General features: G+C 41.7%; 1 protein-coding gene across 1 annotated transcript in view; it reads right to left on the reverse strand.

Moving 5' to 3' along the window:
* Positions 1 to 19800, reverse strand: part of LOC128453446 (ras and Rab interactor 2) — a 65930-nt gene extending 46130 nt beyond the window's left edge. Inside the window, exons 1-3 of the mRNA XM_053436349.1 lie at positions 19560 to 19800; positions 11397 to 11488; positions 2443 to 2543 (exon numbers count right to left, since the gene is read on the reverse strand). Coding sequence (XP_053292324.1) covers positions 2443 to 2543; positions 11397 to 11453 — 158 coding nt within the window. The 5' untranslated portion in view covers positions 11454 to 11488; positions 19560 to 19800. The remainder of the gene's footprint in view (positions 1 to 2442; positions 2544 to 11396; positions 11489 to 19559) is intronic.
* Positions 19801 to 23932: the final 4132 nt, after the last annotated feature.

Genomic DNA, 23932 nt, shown 5'->3' on the forward strand with positions numbered 1-23932 from the left:
TTAATTATTTATGTATGTAATCAATCATTTATTCTAATACTTATACCCCTCTTTTTCTCTTGGAGTGAGCACTATTTGATGTTTATTGTTCTTTCTATACGTTTCACACTGTACCTGAATATCATGTATCCATACAGTGCATCTGGAAAGTATTCACAGCGCTTCACTTTTTCCACATTTTGTTATGTTACAGCCTTATGCCAAAATGGATTAAATTCATTTTTTTCCTCAAAATTCTAAATACAATACCCCATAATGAAAAGTGAAAAAAGTTTGTTTAAAATTTTTGAAAATTTATAAAAAATAAAGAACGAAAATATAACATGTATATAAGTATTCACAGCCTTTTCTCAATACTATGTTGAAGCACCTTTGGCATCGATTACAGCCTCAAGTCTTTTTGAGTATGATGCTAGGCACACCTATTTTAGGGCAGTTTCTCCCATTCTTCTTTGCAGGACCTCTCAAGCTCCATCAGGTTGGATGGGGAGCGTCGGTGCAGAGCCATTTTAAGATCTCTCCAGAGATGTTCAATCAGGTTCAAGTCTGGGCTCTGGATAGGCCACTCAAATACATTCACAGAGTTGCTTGAAGCCACTCCTCTGTTATCTTGGCTGTGTGCTTAGGGTCATTATCCTGTTGTAAGATGAACCTTCGCCCCAGTCTGAGGTCCAGAGAGCTCTGGAGCAGGTTTTTAACAATGATGTCTCTGTTATCATTATGGGTTTTTGTGTGTAGAATTTTGAGGGAAAAATGAAGTTAATCCATTTTGGAATAAGGCTGTAACATAACAAAATGTGGATAAAGTGAAGCGCAGTGAATACTTTCCGGATGCACTGTTGGAAAATGGACAAAGAAAGTAACTGTCTGAAAATTAATATTGTTTTGTTGTTGAAAACTAATTTTAAAGATGTATGGAATGCAGCATGATCTTGGTTAAAATAATGTTGCACGTTGTAACAGTACTAGAAAGTTACCGCTGTACCCTTATGTTAAAACCAATACGATTTGACATATTTTTTGTACCGGTACTTCATTGAAATAGCACGCAATCAGAGCGCACTCACTGTTCCGCTCCCTGCCACGCTGTCTGCAGACTCTGCACACATTGACTGCAAGGGCTGGGGCTGCCCAGCTCTCACACATGCAACAGGCAGCCCTCACTCACAGCGAGTGATCTCAGGGGAGACATGGCCTCATGTGCAAGAGCTCTTGCCGACCGTCCTCGGCTTGTTGAAAAAAAATATGCCAGAAGTGAGATCTGGAAGTACTTCGGATACGAAGCAGACTGTGAAGGAAAGCCCATCGACACACAGAGACCCGTCTGTAAAACATGCTTCAAATCCACTCAAGCAAAGGGAGGCAACACCTCAAATATGGCAAAGCACCTCACAGACAGATACCCCGAACTTTTCAGAGAGTTCAAAGAACAACAGGTAAACATGAACACCCCCAAGCTCACCCATATACAGCCTAACACGAGTAACCTTAGCCTAGTTTAGCGAAAAGCGATTTTCCCCATCACAGAATTTTGACGATGCGTAGAAAATTGATCATAGCAGTGTGGTTCATAGGGAATACATTTAAAGTATTCAACATTTATGTTTTTGTTGTTCAATGAAAGAATCTATTAAAGTTTTACTCACAAATGGATTAAGTCAAAAACATTTTTTAAATTTGAATTAGGAATGTTTGCATACATATCTGCTTATGACAAAACAAAATGTTTATATTTATGTCTGTATATAACAAGGTAAATACAGTTAGTATAAATTATCCAAATATTTCCAGTTTTTTCCCGTTAATTCCTGTAGATTCCTGTATATTCCAGTTAACTCCCATGGTAAGTTTCCAACTTTGAATATTCCCGGAATTTATTATTAGATTTTTTTATTTGTTATTAGTTAGTAAGATTAACGTCCTTGAGTGAAGTTTGACAAGCTCAAACAGGTTAATTTATAATATGTTGTTATTAGCTACATTTATCTATCCTAGCTATCTGAATCGTATGCTAACAAATACATTTTATATATGTATTTATTGATATGTAATTAATTTAAAGCTAGATAGAAAATAATAGTAGAGTAAAAAGTACAATATTTGACTCTGCGATCTAATGGATTAGATGTATAAAGTAACATGAGATTGCAACACTCAAGTAATGTAGTCCCTCAAATTTGTATGCAGTAATTGAGTAAATGTACTCAGTTACATTGCATAATGTTTACCCCACACCAGTGCAAATAAACAATAACAATAATAATAAAATGCTAATTAATTGGTCTATATGATAACATTTCAGTTGTGATAGTCTGCTAGTCTAGCCTCATATATGGGTGACTGAAGTTCATGCAACTTTTCAATAACAGCATGAGAGAGCTGCCCATCTTTTTTGCCACACACAGTCATAGTGTCCTATACATAGACACAGTACAAACTCACCCAAGGAGTATATCTGTCTTGAGGTCTCCCTCTGCAGACTCAGGCTTTTTCCCCATCTCTTTCTTCAGTGTGCCAATTTCCCAGGCAAACGAGTCGATCAGCTGCAAAGAGACAGACTGAATGGTTTAGTAAATACACGGACAGAGATATGTTTGCAGTGGGTTTTTCATCTTCAATGAGATTGCATAGGTCTCTCCACTGTTTTTATTGTGCTGTAAATGGCCTGATGGTTAAACTCATAATTGAATTAAACGGTCAGAACAATGTTTTTCAGAAGGTTTTATTATAACAGTAACTTCAACTAAAGCTGATTCAGATTAATATTAATTTGAAGACTTGAAAATAACCAAATTGACTGTATCATTATAGGAAAATATAATCAGGCATAACTGTGAGGACTTATTATTATTACTAATAATTAATAACTTTACCCTTATAAAGTGCAGGGTCAACAAAATTTGTACACACCTAAATTGTCTTTTCAATTTGGAAAAATATTAATTGACATAATTTTGAAGATAATTAATTGTTGTTAGTAAATAAAGTCACCAAATTATGCCAAAGCATATTTTTGCCAAAGTGAGAGTTGTAGTCTGACCAGGATGACACTATCTATTAGTGTATTGATTTCGGTGACTCTACACTGTACAGCTCAGCTGTAATGCTATTAGGGATGGGCATTCGATTAAATTGTATTAATCGATTTTATATTCAAATTCACTATTTATAGGCTATATTAAAATGCAGTAAAAATAGAAAACACAGCATGTTTCCTCATTGAGATCTTTATTACAAGATGAACAACTCTTGTGGCAGTTAAACGGGATCCGTTCACTGGTTACACTTGAAAATATGCGCCGCTGTACTCTTAAACCCCGATGAGAGAGCAGCTAGCCGACGGAGAGAGCAGCAGCTAGCTGCTGAGAGCTAGCTGGATTTGACGGTTCTCGACCTCTCAGTCCGGTTGTTGTCACGTCCTCACTCCCGGAACCCCTCACCCAGACCCGGGTCTGTCCGGGTTCCCTTCCCCGTGGACTGAGAGTCCGTGTGCGGACATGAAGCCGAGCAGCTGAGGCTAATTCCGGGCTTCATCCTCCAGCTGCTAACATCCTCATTGTGCTGCATTCCAGGCAACTCGGTTATTCCGACCTCCTGCCACATAACGAAATCCAGTTTTTTCGTCGATAAAAACATAATGTCATCGATGAAATTCTTAATGATAAATAATCGATCGTCAATTAATTATGCCCATCCCTAAATGCTATAGAGTTTTTTCGCAGTATGTGTTTTCGGTATTGCAGTTTGTAGACAGAGCCTGCTCACTGCCTACTGTGCATATAGTTTCCCCAGATCGTATTTCTTCTCGTTTTGATGAAAATAAAGCTGTAGCTGGTTGTGTACATAAATCTGATTAGAAGGAGGCTTCACTTGTGTTTTATGAATGTTTTGCTTATTAGTTATTGATACGTAAAATCTGAATCTGTGAATTGCCGCAGTCTACCTCCTGTACTGCCATTTCCACATAGAAACATAGCAAACTGTGGTCTGATAGATATCGCGTGCGCACGCAATACTTTCTGGTGCATACATTTTTTGCCAGAGTCACCATAGGTTCATCGTCAACAGTTGTGAGGTATTTATTTTGTGTGATATGATTTCCTCTTTTTGTTAGAATCTCTGTTTTAAAACCAGAGTGTAAGACTGGAAAAACTAAAACATTCAACTGATTTGCTGCTCTTTCTTTGTTCTCACTTCACTGCAAAATAATCTGTCCCTGTTGGGATCATGCATGTTGATGACTGGTTTTCCAATGATCTGATTGGCCATTAGATCTGTTGACAGATTTTGTATCTATTTTCATGAACCTATGGAGAAGTGCAGTGTATGTTTAGCCTGATGTTGTCAGACTCACAATTCTAGTCAGAATGTGAGTCTGAGACCGCTCCATTGGGCTGTGATTATGGGGCGTGTTTCAACTGACCAGGAAGTAAAATTCCTCTTCGCTCAATTGGATAGACCTACAACCAATCAGAGCAACGTAGTATGTGACGTATGCTAAGCAACGCAATGTGAGTTATTTACTAACGCCGGGTTCACACCGGACACTTCAGCGCAGCGCCAAGCCTTAAATAACAGCTGGCTCCCATCCACTCCCATGTTAAAACTTTGTGCCGGTCACACCGGAGGCTGAAGCACCGCGAGGCAGCCTTGGCGCAGCGCGGTGCTTCAGCCTCCGGTGTGACTGGCACAAAGCCGTGCAGCGATCTACTGGATCAACTGGTGATATTATTAGCGCTGCCCGGCGGTTCAGCGTCGCTTCAGTGTCCGTTGTGAACAGCCAAGCGCCGGGGCGATAGGGATTAGCGCGGTGCTTTGGCGTCGCCTCCACGTTCTGTGTTCCTCTTTCAAATTGAATGCGCTGTCGATGTCTTCTAAAACAGACTCAATGGCAGCATCTACACATCTCAGCTCGCCAGCGGCAGGCATGTTTGTTGAAAACGAATTCAACCCAAGGGCACTTTGATGACGTGGTTGATTACGTTACCGTTGATCATCTGTCAATCATCGTATAAAGCCCGCCCTGACAATCTGATTGGCCCGGTCGGGCATAATTTTTTCCCAACGGAGCGACTCCAGACTGAACTGCCCGACCAAAAATGTTGTGGGCGGGGCTAAGTTCGTCTGGCATCCAGGCTAGTGTATGTTACTATGGTGATTTATCCCAGTAAGAAGTGAACTGCTTCAATGGACTGAAAAACCAGAGGTAAAGCTGAAACCAGATTCTACTTTGTAGCAGGTCACTGGTATTAATAAGCCATCTGGAAGCATTTTGTTTTAATTCTAAATAACCAGAAAGAACAAGGAAGTGGAGCAGCTCTTCATCTTTGGCATCTGTTAACCTGTGATAGCTTTTATTTCAGAGGAATAGGGTTTCATATCCTGGACTTCTGATTAATGTTAGTGTGATACTGGCGTCATTTGTTTCATTTCCTGTTGATCTGTCGAGCTGGGACATGTTTCTGTTGCGTAACATCACATTGGCTGCATCACGAAACAATGAGTCGGCTGTTTTCAAGGAAATCACAAATTGTGACTTTTTCCTCAAATTTTGTTTGGTTTATTTTTTTCTCAGCTCGTGTGGTGGGTAGGAGATACAGCTATAAGGCTTTACACATGTCTATGCAAGCAAATCAATAAGACTGACAAAATTTAGCCTGCATATGAAATCAGCTTCTCAATGTGTGAGAAACAGGAGGAGTAACAAGTGTACCTGGCAACTCTGGTTCAATTGGTCCAACAGTAACTTTCCATATAGCAATAGTCTAAGGTTCATAAAGTACAACTCATAAAATACAACTCATAAAGCCAAAACACAGTGGGGGAAATGCTGCATATCTCTGGTATAAGCTCACTGAAAACACACCCTCACAGAAACCCAAGAATACCAAGTGCTTGTCTAAGTACCCAAGTTCTAGTGAAAAACATGCAACACATCAATTCTAAAACCTCATTCATCTTATACTCCATTTACCTGACACCGACTCAAAAATGCAAATGTTTAGATAATTAACATTTTTTTTAAAAGCATGTCACCATTTGTAAACCAATTCGTTGATGTACTTTGTAAAACCCCTGAGCCCGAAAAAAAGTATTTTTTCTTTCACATTTAGTTGATGGTGCATTGACATAAAAGTCCTTTTTTCTGTCTGATCAAAGTCAAAATAAAAGTTAGGTGAATTTGCTCAGGTGGTAATTTACTCTACTCTAGTTTAGGTTTACTTCACTCTAACTGAGGGTTAAGGACAGTGGATGTCACACCTTGTTAAGGCATTTGAAACAAACTGTGATTTATGAATATGGGCTATTCAAATAAAATGTTATTGATTGACAGCAGATTTTCTAAATACAGTATTTTATACTTATACTATATACTAAGCTAGTTCTTCATTTGTGGCCCTAATTAGCAATTGTTTGCCAATTGGCATCATTTACTACGGACACGGACGGACACGGAGAGGGTAACGCCCCTCTCCGAGCCGCTCGGAGAGCTTTTCGTGCACCTCTGATTGAAAGGCCGAATGCTGTGATTGGTCCGCTAACGACATTTCCGGACCCCAAACTTCCTGTTTCATTCCCTATAGCACAATAAACCCAAAACACAACTACAACCCTAGGATTAATGTGACAAATGTGTTAAGCCAGCGGAGTTGTCAGGCTGACGGTTGCTGGTTAGAGCACTAACAGAATGTGTGTACGGTCACATGCGGTTATAACGCCCTGTCATAACGGCGCTAGCGGGCTAGCCACCATGCTAACTGCGGTGGTAACAGAGCAAAAACCCGCTTTCACGACTTTAATTCCACGGCTGTCATGACACTGTTTCTCAAATACCGTCAGGTTAAAAGCAAACCCTTGGTAGTAGTTAGTATCAGGAGTCCCTGCTGACTGTGTGTGGAAGCTGGGGGGGAAGCTAGCTGCCTCCGTGTAGCTTCAAGCTGTTGCAGCTGTTGAATTAGCAACACAGTTTGGAAACAAGACCGGGGAACCACTGCACTAAGAAACGATAACATAAGCATTTTGACCCGCTGGGTGTCACTTTATTTCAGCAAAAACTGTATTTTTTATACAGCCTATTTGCCATCGTTCACTGTGTGTGAGGAAAGCCGGGAGGAGGTAAATAAACCAGCGTGGACTTCTTCTACATACCTCATGAGGTAGGCTTCTCTAAGCTCGTCTTCCGTTGCGCCAACTACTGTTCTGGCGGTGAATTGTTTTCAGCACAAACAGCTGGTAGAACTATAAATAAAAAGAGTCATTTCAATCCGTCCGTCCGCGAGTTACGGACTCGGAGAAGCATACTTTAGCCTTAAGGCACTGTGCGGATCAGCTTTCTCCAGTGTTCACGGACATCTTCAATACATCACAGGCTGAATGCGTGGTACCCGCCTGCCTCAAAACATCCACCATCATCCCCGTTCCCAAAAAGCAGAGGATCATAGGCCTTAACAACTTCAGACCAGTCGCCCTGACCTCTGTAGTAATGAAGACCTTTGAGTGCCTCGTGCTGACCCAACTCAAGGCCATATCAAACCACCTCCTCGACCCACTGCAGTTTGCCTACAGAGCCAACAGGTCTGTAGACGACGCAGTCAACATGGGACTCCACTTCATCCTCCAGCACCTTGACTTATCAACCCACTAGAGCACTCCACTCCCAGAATTCAAGCTTACTTGTCGTCCCTAAAAGTAGAGCCAGAGCTTTTAGCCATCAAGCCCCTCTGCTGTGGAATAATCTACCACTTTCAGTTCGGGAGGCAGACACCATCTGTTCGTTTAAGAGTAGGCTCAAAACCTTCCTTTTTGATAAAGCTTATAGTTAGAGCTAATTAGTGCGGCAGAACGTAACTTGTTCCATTTTCTAAATTAGGAAGCGTTTAGTCTAAAAAGGCATAGAGGTATTGATGGCTGATCTACTGAGTGGGCCACATGGTTTTCATCGTACTATCATACAAACCAGTGGCCAGTCAGATTTACCTTGAGCCTCAGTGTAGCCTCAAGTTCGGCCTGTATCATTGTATCATTGATTACAAGGCAAAAACCCCGGATGACGCTAAGACGCAAAGGGAATTTATGACATACAGAGCTTCTTTTTCAAGCTTCTCCTTTCTCTTCTCCATCCCTATCCCGCTTCCCCGGAATCTCTTTGCTTTATCACCCGCAGATCCAGGGCCTCTGTGGCCGCACCATGGATTGCGGTTTGTGGATCGTGCTTAAGGGGTCGCGTTGGTGGATCCAGTGTGGCGGATTCTGTGTCGTGTGGGCTGATCGTGGTGGCGGACCCTGTGTCGCGTTAGCATTGGGTACGGGCGTTGGACCAGCACCGCGGCGGTGGCTCTTTTAGGGTCCTGGTGGGCGGCGGTGGCCGGTCACTTAGGCCTGGAGTGGCGTCTGGTCTGGATGGTGGATCGTGGTCCTGCTGGTGGCTGACCATGGACTGTGATTGCAGCGGGACTGCTTGGCATGTCATGTTGGGGTTGTCCCAACATGACATGCCAAGTCATGTTGGGACCCTCATCAAATGCTGCTAAAAACTTTAATCTTGATGATGTTTTCCTGCACGTGGCATCTATTGCAATTCTGTCCATCCTGGGAGAGGGATCCCTCACATGTGGCTCACCCTGTTAAAGCCCTATGAGACAAATTGTAATTTGTGAATATGGCCTATACAAACAAAATTTGATTGATTGATTGATTGATTGACTCCCCGGAACCTACGCCAGGATCCTGTTTGTGGACTTCAGCTCAGCATTTCACACCATTGCCCCAGCTCTTCTCAGAGACAAGTTGACAAAGCTGAGCGTGCCTGAGCCCACCTGCAGGTGGATCACAGACTTCGTGACTGACAGGAAGCAGCGTGTGAGGCTAGGCAAGCTTGTCTCTGAGCCCCGGACCATCAGCACTGGAGCCCCACAAGGCTGTGTGCTCTCCCCTCTACTCATCTCCCTCTACACCAACAACTGCACTTCCAGCCAACCCTCTGTCAAACTCCTGAAGTTTGCCGACGACACAACCCTAATTGGATAATCTACAATGGGGACGAGGCCGCCTACAGAGAGGAAGTTGACAGCCTGGCTTCCTGGTGCAGCCAGAACTACCTGGAGCTGAATGCTTGTAGAGATGGTAGCAGACTTCAGGAGGAGCCCAGCCCAAACCGCCTCCCTCACCCTGTGCGACTCCCCAGTTAAAATAGTCTTTCTGAGAGAGTCTTTCTGATTCCTGGGGACGATCATCGCACAGGACCTGAGATGGGCGGAGAACATCAACTTCACCATCAAGAAGGCCCAGCAGAGGATGTTCTTACTGTGGCAACTGAAAAAATTCAACATGCCGCGGAAGGTGATGGTTGAGTTTTATACAGCCATCATTGAGTCCATCCTCACTGCATACATCACCGTCTGGTTTGCTGCCTCTACTGCCAAGGACAGGGGCAGACTGCAGCGGATCATTCGGTCAGCCGAGAAGGTCATCGGCTGTGACCTGCCGGCCCTCATAGACCTGTTGCATTCCAGGACCAGTAAGAGAGCAGGCAAGATCATTGCTGATCCTTCCCATCCCGATCACCACCTTTTTCAGAGACTTCCATCTGGAAAAAGGTTCCGGGCTATCAGGACTAAAACCTCACACCACCTGAACAGTTTTTTCCCCATGGCAGTGGGGCTCACAAACAAGCCCCCTGCATCACATTGACTCTGCCTCCCCCGCACATAATTTATCTCCATAACTTCTTGTTTCTTACTGTAAAGTATATAATTGTCTCACTGTATATATTGTTGTTTTGTACAGTGCACCAACCACACCATGGCAATTTCCAATATATGTAAAAAATACGTGGCATAAAAATAATTCTGATTCTGATCTGATTCTGATATAGAACATAATTATAAAAAGTAAAAAATTTGCCAAACAGGATTAATGAAGGCTCACATGACAATAAAACAACTATATTAAAATTGTCAACTCACTGTCTACAATCATTCAATTTGTGAAGCTCTTATATAAAATGATCATATTGCAGCACAGTTCTCTCTCGCCAACTTTAAAGGGGACATATGAAAATTCCACTTTTGTAGTGCTTCTACACGTTAATTTGGGTATCTGGCATGTCTACCGTCCCAAAAACTCTGGAAAAAAACAACTCCCGCGATTTGATGTGGTTCCTCTATGTCAGAAACGATACGCTAGAGTGCGTCGAATAGGATTACAACTGAAATAAACGTCAGAGTCACACCATGCCCATGTAGGAAGTCTTGCTACATGGCCTTGGACGAGCGAGCTAACGCTCGGGGAGCCCGGCTAGCGTTAGCTACATGGCCTTGGACGAGCGAGCTAACGCTCTGGGAGCCCGGCTAGCGCTAGCTCGAGAGCTAACCGGGCCGGTGGAGCCCGGCTAGCGTTAGCTCGCTGCTGCTACCCGTCAGACATTTAAGTGGCCGCATAAACAAGGGACCCCCGGGACACGTTGACTCAACAGTGTGGAAGGATGCTGCGCCAGCTCAAGCTCCCACTGCTCCCACTGCGGGGCTGCGCTGGGGAGATTGGGCTCTCGCAGCCAGGCTTCGGCCCACCTGACTCTGGTTCAAAACGAAATGGTTGCAAGATTGTATCTTCGTCTCCAGTAGCCATATTTCTACAGAGGTAATGGATAGCTAAAAATCTGGGCGCTCGTATCTCGTGAAGGAGGGAGGGGGGGTGAGGGGGGCGGGGCACTCAAAACAGGTCAATCTGAGGAGGGCTGTTTTAGACAGGGTAAAAAGGGTGCTGTTTTAAATTATCCTTGTGGTATTTTGACCAAAATATGTTACAGACATTTCATTAAGACCCCAAGGAACCATATCAACTGTGGTAAAATGGGCATAATATGTCCCCTTTAAATACATAAGTTTAGAGCGTATTTGGTGAGCGGCACTAGTTGCACTTTGTGCCGTGCCAAGTGTGAAGCTAATAAGACATGTTTTTTGAGATATGCGAGCCACATAAAGACTTCTTTTTTCTTGAACTATTCCATAGATAAAATGTTGTTTTCGACATCACACATCTTTGTAAAATTTACAATTACAATTTTTATTTTATTTATTGAGATGGTAAAGTTGGAATATTTGATGACAGCTCAGTTTCACAATGTTTGGTGCTTACTTCTCAATTTTCCTCTTGATAAGCAATCCTGGAGAAATTAAGGTTTACAAGAACAAACAGGTATGAAATAACCATATCCAGAATTTAGCCTCTGACTTTTAAGGCTTGAAACAGCCCACTCAAATTTCCTGGTGCCAGACCTGACAGCAGCCTTGCCCGAAACCTTTGTGTAAATTGCAATGATTATAGCCCTGGTCAGTTCTATAATAACAAAAAACAATGATGTATAACACATATTGCAGAAAAGTAGTGACATCTACCTTGAAGAAACTGCGCTTCTCTTGTTTGCAGGGTTGACTGATATTACTGGAAGGCATGATGTCTGTAGAGTCCTCTCTGTCTGCTGAACTGTCTGTAAAGGAAAAAATACATTAGAGTAACAGTTATATAAGTTCCGCTCGTCTCAAAGGAGATTCATGAGGTCAAACGTGGTTTTGTTATTTCTGTTTCTCAGACATTTTTTTATGGCACCAGGTACGTACTTCCCATTCTCGTGAAGGTGATGTATCTCAAGACCACCTTAAGGAAATGTATTCAACCAATGATCAGTTGTTGTCACTTGGACACAAAGATGAACTGATTCAATTTCAGCGGCTAAACATAAAGGTCACAGTGACCTTCTTCAAACTCTCAAAAAAATATGTAAACAGGATAAACACTGATGTAGGCAAAGCATATGCAAAAAAATTGTGCTGCTGCAGTAGCAGCACCTCTGCAAAACATATTTTTGAAATGAGAAACTTAATTTATTGAACAGATGTTGCAAATATAAATTGATATTAATGTGAATAGTTGTGCATTGAATAGATTAAGTTGCACTGCCTATATGTGCGTATATTTATACAAAAATAAGTAATATGACCCTCCTATTTGGAGATTTTGGAATATATAAGGGCGGTAAATCTTTCCTTGTTATTAGAATTATAAAGTGATCTTGGGCTCAAAGAACTTGGTGATCACTACTCTAGTCCATTCCAAAGAAGGGCTTCTCATAGTTTGTATACTGTCACTGCACATGCCAACGGTTATACTATAAAGAAGCCAATGCCGTCACATCATCCACAAATAACATAGATGCAATCCTTATGCCACCAGATCTTGACGATGAAAAGCACAAAAATAACAACACAAGAAAACTAATAAAATGTAATAGTAATGATGTATCCTTTGAGTGTGGTTGATCACATTAGATATAAAATATTGTCAAAAAAGGCATCATAAAAAACTAGCTTGATTTGACCCACACTGATAAAAACACAACAAAGTCCTTTTAGCCAGTCATGGAGCTCAGCACTGATGAGGTGAGAGGGTTCCTCAGCAGCAGCATCTGTTGAAAAATTGTTTGGAAACAAATTCTTTATCCAAGAAAATAAATTGTCTTTCCTCTTCCATCTTCTAGCATTTAGTAGGTGGGGTGTGTCACTGTGGTTTATGAACCAGCTAATCATAAAAAACAAGTCATTAGTTTGGACTCCAACTAACTAGTTTGCCATGGCCTCAGTGCAGTTTCCCCTTCTGGGATAAGCATACTATTTGAAACTGAGTACTGAACAGAGACAAGGGGTATTCCCTATCAAAACAGGACTTACGTTTTTGGGGAAGGAAAAATACTGATTTCAAAAGACTGGATTTGTCTTTTCTGTTTTTTAGTGGTTCTGGCTGTGAAAGCAAGACTGGGAGACAGTGAGAGAACAGGACTATTTCCAGGAAAGTAAGAGCTCACAGAGTGACAGCAGGCAGGAGACATGGCTGTTCATAAGCTCTTGTCTATCTCACTCCCCCTTTCCCCCTCAGACCTCTAGGGGGGCTATGTTGGGCCAATCCCTCTTATCAAAACAAAACAGCAGGGGGGCTTCTGGGGGTGTTGTGGTTGAAAAAATACGTGTGTGTTTTCTTTCACAGTCCAGGGTTGGTAAACAGGAAGGTCCCTGTGGTTGTCAGTCAAGGAAAAATTAATTGCCGGTTTCCTAGCGACACTCCACACTGTCCTGAACTTTCAACAGTCTGCTTATTTTATATTAATTGATCTAAAGATATGAGTGGAATCCTTTGGCCATTTCTTTACTTTAAACCTTTCTGTTGCTGGAGTTAGCAAGAGCAGCTAAAAAAAAAAAATCCTGACCCAATCAACGTCCACCATCCCTTACCCCTTCAATCCTGTCTGAGAGGATTTCCTGTTGGCCGATATTTAATTTGGGGTATGATGGCAGCCAATGAGTTTCTTCCACACAAAATGTCTATGTTTAGCACACTAAAGTGTGTCAAGCACATTCCATTTCACTTTACATTAACTGTGTGTGTCCTAAATTTGTAGGGTAGAGTTTTATCCAATAGAAATCCATCCACACAGCAATGTGGCATAAAACTGCTTTACAACAACTATCCAACTTTCATGAACATTTTTCTAAATAAAAAAGATGTGACCCACATTAAATTCCACTATCTGCAGTGTATTAATCATTCCAGGTTATTCACTTACCCAGAAAGCTTAACTGATCTTTAAATGTTTTGTCTTCTGGGCGATATGGGGAAAAAAAAATCTTACCAATTGGTAACAGACTCCAACAGATCACTGTATCATTAATGAGTCTGTCCTGAAGCAGCATTGGTTATAATTATTCAGCAGTGGAAACCCGCTGAAACTATGAACGTAGCTAAGAACATGACTATGTTCAGTCACTGCATCAATGCAGAGTCATACTCCTCTCTGCTGGAGCCCAAACATTAGCACATGTGCTGCTGCTCCTACACTCTGTGCTGTGGGAGTCAACCTGTGGCTGTAAGGTTATTCCAGCCACATGATTGTTTCAGCGCAGCGCTATTCTCATTATCTTTTGCTGGTCATGTTGTCTGTCAAAACATGGATGGGATGAGTTATATCGATGTTGTAACGACGTGTTTTAAATTTCTATCAAGGAAAAGTTATATCTCGATAACTATCGCTATTGTTTTATCGCCCAAAACCGATCTGGTAGAGGGCAAGTTCAGGGTTATGAATAAAAACTGTGTTGGTCATTTCCAAACTCATGAAAGAGTGGGACACTTTACCCCAGCTTAGGGGTAAAGTGACAGACCAGAGAAATCAAGGGGGTAAAGTGATCCACTTACTATTTCCACTTTAGAACTACCATAACAACACATGTTGTAATAGTTAAAATCCTGACAGCTAGATTGACAACCACAAATTCCAAAACTAATATCGGACTAGTAACAGAATCATGGGGATTGATCATTATGGATTTCGTCGATGACATTATTTTTTTCATCGACGAAAAAAATGGATTTCGTTATGTGGCAAGAGGTCGGAATATCCGAGATGCCTGGAAAGCAGCACAGTGAGGATGTTAGCAGCTGGAGGAAGAAGCCCGGAATTAGCCTCCGCTGCTCGGCTTCATGTCCGCACACGGACTCTCAGTCCATGGGGAAGGGAACCCGGAAAGACCCGGGTCTGGGTGAGGAGTTCCGGGAGTGAGGACGTGACAACAACCGGACTGAGAGGTCGAGAACCGTCAAATCCAGCTAGCTCTCAGCAGCTAGCTGCTGCTCTCTCCGTCGGCTAGCTGCTCTCTCATCGGGGTTTAAGAGTGCAGCAGTGCATATTTTCAAGTGTAACCAGTGAACGGATCCCGTTTAACCGCCACACGAGTTCTTCATCTTGTAATAAAGGTCTCAGCTGTGTTTTTTCTATTTTCACTGAATTTTATTATAGCCTATAAATAGTGAATTTGAATATAAAATATTAATGATTAATCGAAAATCAATTGTTAATTCTCCCGACGATCGATTAATACAATTTAATCGAATGCCCATCCCTAATAGCTAGGGTATATGGCCCAGAATTTATATCAGAGTATATCATGAAGCACGGCCAGTATATTAGTTTTTCTTAAAATGTCAATATAAATGCTTCCAAAGGGTATGCATGGGAACTGCAAGCCCACCATTCCTTTACTCTTAACTTTATTACTTGTATCAACAGAACATTTATTGTGCAAATTAATTAAATACCATTAAGTCAAGCTGCAAAATAAAAAAATTAAAACTTACTTCAAGTACACCCGGAAAGAAGCAATAACAGCAATAACAGCAATATACTGAACTAAACATCTTTCCTCTCCCCTCTTTTCCACCGACACAGAGTCCTGCTCCAGAGATTTATCTCTACTAAAAAGGTATTTATTTTCTCCACAGGCGCCAAGTGCTTGCTTTTTGTGGGAACAAGAGTTCACCATTTTTGCCTTGAGATAATGTATGTTATGTTTTGATGCTGTAAAAATAAAGTTGAAGTAAATTGGAAAAACCCAAACTTAAGTGATTGACCAAAATTTACAATTGAAATATTCTTAATCAACAGGAGCAATGTCAAATCATAAATACAACCGTTCTATTTAATTGATAACAAATAGAACTGCATCCCAACAGATTCAGATTTTGACCTACTCTTGTTTTAGCGAAGACCATCGTTATCCACCAATCATCATCTAACAGCAGATACTTATGTCTTCACAGCTCCTAGATCTCAACCAAACTAAACACCCATGAGATTTTGGACAAATGTAATAGACAGCCCTTTCCATTACCAACATTTAAATAGTAAATAAGAGAATAACTTTAAGAGGACCGGTGTTCCTTCCAGAGATGGGTATGACAAATACCAAGGCACAATGAAGCTGTTCTGGCAGCTTGTTGTGGCTCAACACTTTACTATGACCCTTACTCATAACTGTGGCACTCCACTTGAGCAAATACAATGAGCTTAACATTCAAACGAGTGGTCACATGACAAACCAGGCTACCAAGCCAATGTGCTCATCTTGATTTTGGTTTGAGATAGACAATATCACTAGTCGGTTGTTGCTCCAGACGCTGAGCACTAAGTACATTAGCAGATTTCTGAGGAGATTGGAAAACCAGGGTCTTGGCCGGTACAAAGAAATGTTTCTGGCTTTTTTTTTATGCTTCTCCCACACACATACACAACAAATATATACACAAGTGATAATGGGTAAGGATCAGTGATGCCGGTAACGCGTTACCACTTTTTTCAGTAACGAGTAATCTAACGCGTTACTATTTCCAAACCAGTTATCAGATTAAAGTTACTTGTCCAAGTCACTGTGCGTTACTATTTTGTAATTAATAGTAAAATATATATTTGATTTCTACTTGCGTCTCTGGGAGTGAAGTCATGTAGCCTATGCGACAATTAAGTCACGTTTTCAGCATGAAGGTAATGTCACGTGTATATTCATAGACCTACCACGCAGCGACACAAACAACAATGGAGGAGGAGAGACAGAGAGATGCGCATTTTCGAGTTGGAAATACAATCACTATTTTGAGTATTTGTCAGCTAAAGATGGAAATATCAAGGTTCGTTGTACACTCTGTGCTGGTGGCAACAAAGTGCTATTAAGCTACAAAAACACGACGTCAAATTTGAAGAAACATTTGGAGTCGCAGCACTGCACAGTCAAACTTACAGAGCAATCCCACAAGGGGGTACGAAGCAGAGAGCAGGAGGTCCCCCGCCACCCAAACAACAAAAGCTGGACTTCGGTGCAAAACCAGTAAGTGGGGGAGAGTTGAAGAAGTTGGTCGGGCAGTATGTTGTAGAGGAAATGCTGCCCTTAAACATGGTTGACTCGCCCTCATTTCGTGCCATAATAAACAAGATCCCTACTACTGTCAATGCCGGGCTGCCTCACAGAACAGCTTTTTCTTCTTAAATAGAGAAGGAGTATGCAGTGATGGAGAGAAATCTGAAGGCTGTGCTGAATGAGGTCGACTTTGTGTCAACTACCGTGGATATTTGGACAGCTAGCAATAGAAGTTAGATGGGAGTAACGCTCCACTGGATCAGTAGATCCCCATTAGAGCGCAAGAAGGCTGCATTAGCATGTAGGAGAATTCGCGGTCGACACACGTATGATGTTATGGTGCAGAAATCGAAAATATTCACTCTTCATATGGACTAGTCAACAAAGTAGTTGCAACAGTGACTGATAATGGATCCAACTTTGTCAAGGCGTTTAAAGTTTATCAGCCTGTCACAGAGTCCGATGATGAGGAGAGAGAGTCTACCCCCACAGATGATGATGATGTCACTTTTTTAGATGTGTCAGAAATCCTCTCAGCTGAGGATGAAAGTGATGGCCAGCTGTCTGTTCCCCCGCACCACAGGTGTGCTTCACACACCATCAACCTCATTTCTACAAATGATGTGGAGAAATATTTAACTTCCAATGCAGAGAGCAAGGCTGTGTATAGAAGAAGCAGCACAGCAAAATGCACAGCTCTTTGGACCAAATCAAGTAGATCAACCCTTGCATCAGAAACAGTGGAGGAAGTCAGCAACAGAAAGCTCCTGGTACCAACATCCAAAAGGTGGAATTCCTTTTTTGATGCTGTAAAGAGAATTGCAGATATTCCCATCAATGAGCTGAATGCTCTGTGCATCAAGCTGGGAGTTAATTTCTTCAAAGACAAAGAGTACCAGTTCCTGCATGAGTACTGCACCGCCTTGAAGCCTCTGACTGCAGCACTGGACATTTTGCAAGGCGACTGTCCTTATGGGACTTTACTACCCACACTTGAAGTTCTGATGCAGAAGACCCTGGCTGTGAAAGATGCCCTCTCCAGGATGACTGCAGGACTTCCAGATGCAATAGTGCAGGTATACTCCATCTTTTAAGATAGTTAAAATGTCTTGCATCATACTATTTATGAACATGGAGCAAATATTCATTATCATCGTAAAAGAAGAATAAAACAAATACAAATGTCTCAGTAAGTAACCTAAAACAAACTTAAATCCATAATATTGATCCCACATTAGGCGTGGCTTGCAAGTAATTCAATGACATAATAAATTGTAGGCCTTGTAGGCATAAACTTATGAATTATACTTTTCAGACTATCCAGACACGTTTTGCCGGTGTGCTGGACGACAAAGATGCTCTTCTCGCAGCTGCCAGTTGTCCAAAATTCAAACTCCGATGGCTGAGAGATGCAGGTAGGAGGGAGCGAGTAAAAGAGCTTCTGACAGCAGAGTGACGCCGCACAACTGCTCCTGCAGCCCAGGGCCCTGCCAGTGTGCCCACCACATCTGACAGCCAAGGTGAAATGGACTTTTTCACTTTTGATGCAGAGCCAGAGGAGTGAAGTCATGGACTACCTGAGGTCAGCCTATGACCCCTCAGATTCTGCATCAGTTTTCAAACATAAAGAACATTTTCTTGAAGTATAACACTCCAACCCCATCAAGTGCTCCTGTGGAGCGGCTTTTCAGTCTGGGAGGTTTGGTGCTCACTCCTAGAAGAAATATACTTTCTGACAAGAGGTTTGAGAAGCTTCTGTTAATGAGGTACAACCACTGGTTTACTCGCCCCACTCCACTGTTTCACTCATAACATGCGATTACAACATAAGATTAGGCCAAAGTTAAAAATGTAGACATGATATCAGCCTACATGTGGTGTTATACACTTGTTTTGTTTTGTAAAACTACTCCTTGTTTCTCTAATGCTGTGAAAAACAGGTACAATGTTCATAAAACATGTTGAAAAGAATTTAAAAGTGACATTTATAAACAATGTAGATCATAAATAGTAAGTTTTGCCATTACAGTGTTAACAGTTACATATGTCAGGTCAAGAAAGACTGTCTTTATTTTATTTTAGAAAAACCATTATTTATGTTAAGTGAAGTCATTTTTTATTTTTTTATAAATAAACCCAGACTTTGGGTGGTTGAATAAAATTGTTTTCTTGAAATGATGACTTGGAGTATATTGCTTTAGTTATTGAAGGTAACCCCGGAATTCTGAACAAAAATGTTATGGCATTTGTTGAATCTAGTGTATTCTCTCTTATCAGGCTCGTTTGATCCCTGTCAACAGCTCCTTTATAGTTCTGTAATAAAAGGTTTTCTACATAAATCACCACTCAACATGGAAGCTGGAAAACTTGTATTTGAAGACAATCAACCATGCAAGTGGAAACAAAACATCAATTTGCCATAGATCAATTACTGTAACTAAAGTAAATGTTCCTTCGCTTTGTTTCACCCATTAATATGAACTGTACGTTCGCATATTTCCCTAAGTCATGTGCTATACTGTACTGTATACTTATATTACAGCTTATTGTCTATTATTGTCTATTATCGTCGATGTCCTCTCCCATTCAAGGAAAGGAAACTGAATGTGTCAGTTCTGGTCAAACGCTGACTTCGCGCAACAGGTGGCGATAACTTGTACAACACGTCCCGCAAGATTCCTCACACTGCTTTATTGCACTGATTTATCAGTGAGCACACTACCAGAGACTTCCTCAGCAGACAGAGACACGTGATGTTAGACAGACGAAGCTGAGAAGACAAACATGTCAACACAAAGGACGGCTAACTTTGACGATACTTACTTATGGAGTGTGTGTTGCTCCAGTTTGGCAGAGGGAAACTCCACAGCTCCGACAAGATGCGGTAAAGGTGACTACCATAGTGGCTCCATGTAGAGGCTGTTACCTGCGGTTATGGTTAAGACACATTTCTCAGAGTGTGAGGCGAGGAAAGTAAGAGCACAGCCTATTTTCTGCCCCGGCTCGTTCCATGGTCTTTAGCTCTGCTGCTTTGTTCTCCTGTGGGTAAAGCACACCGTAATAGGAGATGACATCCGTTTGGGTTTTTCACAATAAAATAGACATAAAGGATTTCTATAACATCCAAATACAAAAGTGGAGTTGATTCACCATACATTTTCCAACATGACAACGCATTTACTATAATTAGGAGCGCAAAATTAAAATGGACATGATATCGATATAATTAGAATTGATAATGTTGCTGAGGGATACATCTATAATCTTTATATAAATGCAGAGGCGCAGTACTAGGACTAACTTGATTCTCATGCTGCCTGCTTCAATCACGAACAAAACAAACTCTGAATTCTCTTTCAGATCACGTGTGCCAACTGAGAAGATGTTAGAGGTCCCTCTTCAAAGCTGCTGCTTTTAGTTCACAGCTCAGAGCAACAACATTTTCAGAGATAGCACAAGAGGGGCTAAGGCTACTGAGATGACAAGGAACAAGGTCAATCTAATTATAATCAAAATATGACATACAAATACCATTTTTGCATTACTACGATGGAAATAGAAAGAATGTAGTTGTGATTTGATGATGCCACAGTTGATTAATCCTTGTGTTGTTCCTGTGAGTGTTTGTGTGTGTCTCTGCAGTGTCAATTAGACCCACAGAAAATACATGGTCCTCGAAGGCGTACGACTGAGAGGAGGGCCGCTGCTCCTCCTCCTCCTTACTCTACAACAATTTTATTATCATTATGTTATGTAGCTATAACTTTGATCATTATGGGCCGGGTAGTGGGATTGAGTCAGTGAGCTCCAGGACCAGTGCACACCTCCCCTGCCTGAGTCAGTGAGCTCCAGGACCCCCTACGTACCACCTCCACTGCCCATGAGTGTGTCCATTCATTTCGCCTATTTCATGAAATTGCACTAAGTGTCGCCAAAAACCAGGTTTCTGAAATCGTGCGAAATATTTTTTGTCAAGGGGGGTGAAACTTGGACATCGCAACGAACAGCATGACTATTTTCTCGATCCTCTTGATCAATTGATTTTTGCTAATTCAACACTGTCATATTTTCAATTCCAAGCATGAGCCCCTGGGACTATAATCAACACTAAGTGAGATTTCGAAACACCCCTGGTTCTCTATCTGAATAATTTCACCCATCTGACACCTCTCATCTCTTCTCCTTCTCTTCTTCTCCCTAAGCCGGTGTCTTTTCAGACAGTACTTGCCCATCAAGACGGCGAAATATGGGATCAAGTCCTGGGTGGCCTGCGATGCAAAATCCATCAACGCTTGGAAGATCAATCAATCAATCAAATTTTATTTGTACAGCCCATAGTCACATATTACAATTCATCTCATAGGTCTTTAACATGGTGAGACATCCTCTGTCCTTAACCCTCAGCAAGAGTAAGGAAAAACTACTTAAAAAACCCTGTTAACAGGGTAAAAATACATAGAAACCTCAGAGAGAGCCACATGTGAGGGATCCCTCTCCCAGGACGGACAGACGTGCAATAGATGTCAAGTGCAGGAAAACATCATCAAGATTAAAGTTTTTAGCAGCATTGATGAGGGTAAACATTTTGAAGGATAACTTCAATACAATATGTCAAGCAGTCCTGCTGCAATCATAGTCCATGGTCAGCAGCCAGCAAGATAATGATCCATCATCCAGGTCGGATCCACTATAGTCCACAGTCATTGTCCACTGCCGCTTATTAAGATCCATCATCAGGCGCCGCCTCGGTCGTGGTCCACCACCATTATATGATGCCAACGCGACAAAGGATCCGCCATTACCACTACGATGAGCCCGCACAATATAGAATCCGCCATACTGGATCCACCATTGCGACCTCTGATGCGCGATCCACAATCGTAATCCATGGTGCGGCCACAGAGGGTCCGAATCTGCAGGCGATAAAGCAAAGGGACTCGGGGGAAGGGGTCAAGTCAGTAACATGTACTGATGAGATATGACTTACTTCAATGTGATAGGGATGGAGAAGAGGAAGGAGAAGCTGGAAAGAGAAGCTCCGTGTGTCATGTGTCATAAATTCCCTTTGCGTCTTAGCGTCATCAGGGGTTTTTGCCTTGTAATCAATGATACAGGCTGAACTTGGGAGTACACTGAGGCTCAAGTTAAATCTGACTGGCTACTGCAGGGGTGTCCAAACTTTTTATCCTGAGGGCCACATACAGAAAAAAACTGTGAAGGTCTGGGCCACTCACGCCGCCACGCCCCCCTGCCCTGGAGCAGACTGTTGAGAGTGCGCCTCAATCGCGTAGCTTAAGGCGGGGGGCGTGGCGTCACCTATTGTCAAAACTGAGAAGTACAGTACAGTGGGCCATAGTCCATTACATTACAATTCATTTAGCTGACGCTTTTATCCAAAGCGATTTGCAATCAGTGCATTCAAGGGAAGGGGAGAGTGGGGTAATGTGAGACACCCCCTGTATCTAGGCAACGGAACACATTTGTGGTCATGTGATCATTATGTTTTCAAGCCCCTCCCATTCCACCCTTGCAATGAAGGAGAAGTTGGTGCTGATGCTGTGGTTAGAAAATTCCGACCTCCTGCCACATAACGAAATCTATTTTTTTCGTCGATGAAAAAATAATGTCATCGACGAAATCCTTAATGATCAATAATCGATCGTCGATTAATTATGCCTATCCCTACTAGCTATGCTTTCAATTTAAAAGGTAATTAGACACCCCCTGTATCTAGGCAATGGTACACATTTGTGGTCATGTGACGATTATGTTTTCAAGCCCCTCCCATTCCCCCCTTGCCATGAAAGAGAAGTTGGTGCTGGTGCTGTGGTAAATATGTTTTTTCACAAAAATGTTCTTTTTGCATGTAAAAGTAAATTTTCTTGCATCAACTGTTGTGTCAAAACAAATTGATTCAGGTAGAAAAACTTATATCATACTTGTTGGTGAACTTCCAACATATAAAACCATGTGATTGATGCTAGCTGAAGATTAGCCTGAATTGCTAAGAGATGCTGTTTTTTCTAAAATGTTGGCTGTGGGGTAAAGTGAGACATGTAGCACAAGTTAAGTTTAGTCTTAACCATATTTTAGTGTAATATTACATTACATATGTTTTATTTTTAATGCTTTAAACATTGTAGAAAAGCCATCATGAAGGATGAAACTACACCAGGAAGACAACCTGGGGCCAAACACCCCTCCCAGAGATGGAGAGTGCAGCCGCTGAGGTCATGCAAGGAAAGAAGTCCTTAAGAAAAGCTGGAAGGGATAGAAATATTGACAAGACAACCCTCAAAAGATTCATAAAGAAAAAAGAGAAAGGGGAAGTAAAATCAGTAGCCTGGGGTGCAGTAGCTGAGGCAAAGAGAATATTCACAGATGAGATGGAAGAGGAGCTTGCCAAACACTTGAAACAACTAGCTGACCAGTTCAATGGCCTTGCTCCAGTTAAGTGCCATGAACTGGCATTTGAATACGCAGAGAAAATTAATATCCCTGTCCCTGCCAATTGGACAGAGAAACAATGTGCAGGCAAGCTAGGGTGTGCAAGAGATCACATGAATCATAATAATCATAAATGTGCTTAATTTACCTATTACAACATATGTTGTTATGGTAGTTTTAAAGTGGAAACGGTAAGTGTATCACTTTACCCCCTTGATTTCTCTGGTCTGTTTCACTTTACCCCGGCTACAGGTTAAATTGAGACACAAGACCACTTTTTTACAAACAATCATATTTTCACTGCCCTTTGTCCTGAAGACATTCTGATCATTTCCATTGCTAGGAAACATCCTGAATTAATAGGAAATGTGTACATTTTACTGATATATGATTTTAGCTCGCCTAGAGGGGAGCAAATGTAAAAAAATTCTCACATTACCCCGCTCTCCCCTACTCGAGGGTACAAACCCAGAACAACAAGAATCAAGAAAGTACAATTTCTTCAAAAATAGAGCAAAACTACATAGTGCTATAAGTAACTGCCATTTCAGTGCTACTAAATGTTAGTTTAAAAAAAAAAAAATATTATTATTATTTTTTTTTTTTTGTAATTTTTTTTTTTTGAGGCGGGCCAATTTTAATGGATGGCGGGCCGCAGATGGCCCGGGAGCCGTAGTTTGGACACCCCTGGGCTACTGGTTTGTATGGTAGTACGATGAAAACCATGTAGCCCACTCAGTAGATCAGCC

Source organism: Pleuronectes platessa, chromosome 12 (assembly GCF_947347685.1).
Source record: "Pleuronectes platessa chromosome 12, fPlePla1.1, whole genome shotgun sequence".
NCBI classification, from domain to species: domain Eukaryota; kingdom Metazoa; phylum Chordata; class Actinopteri; order Pleuronectiformes; family Pleuronectidae; genus Pleuronectes; species Pleuronectes platessa.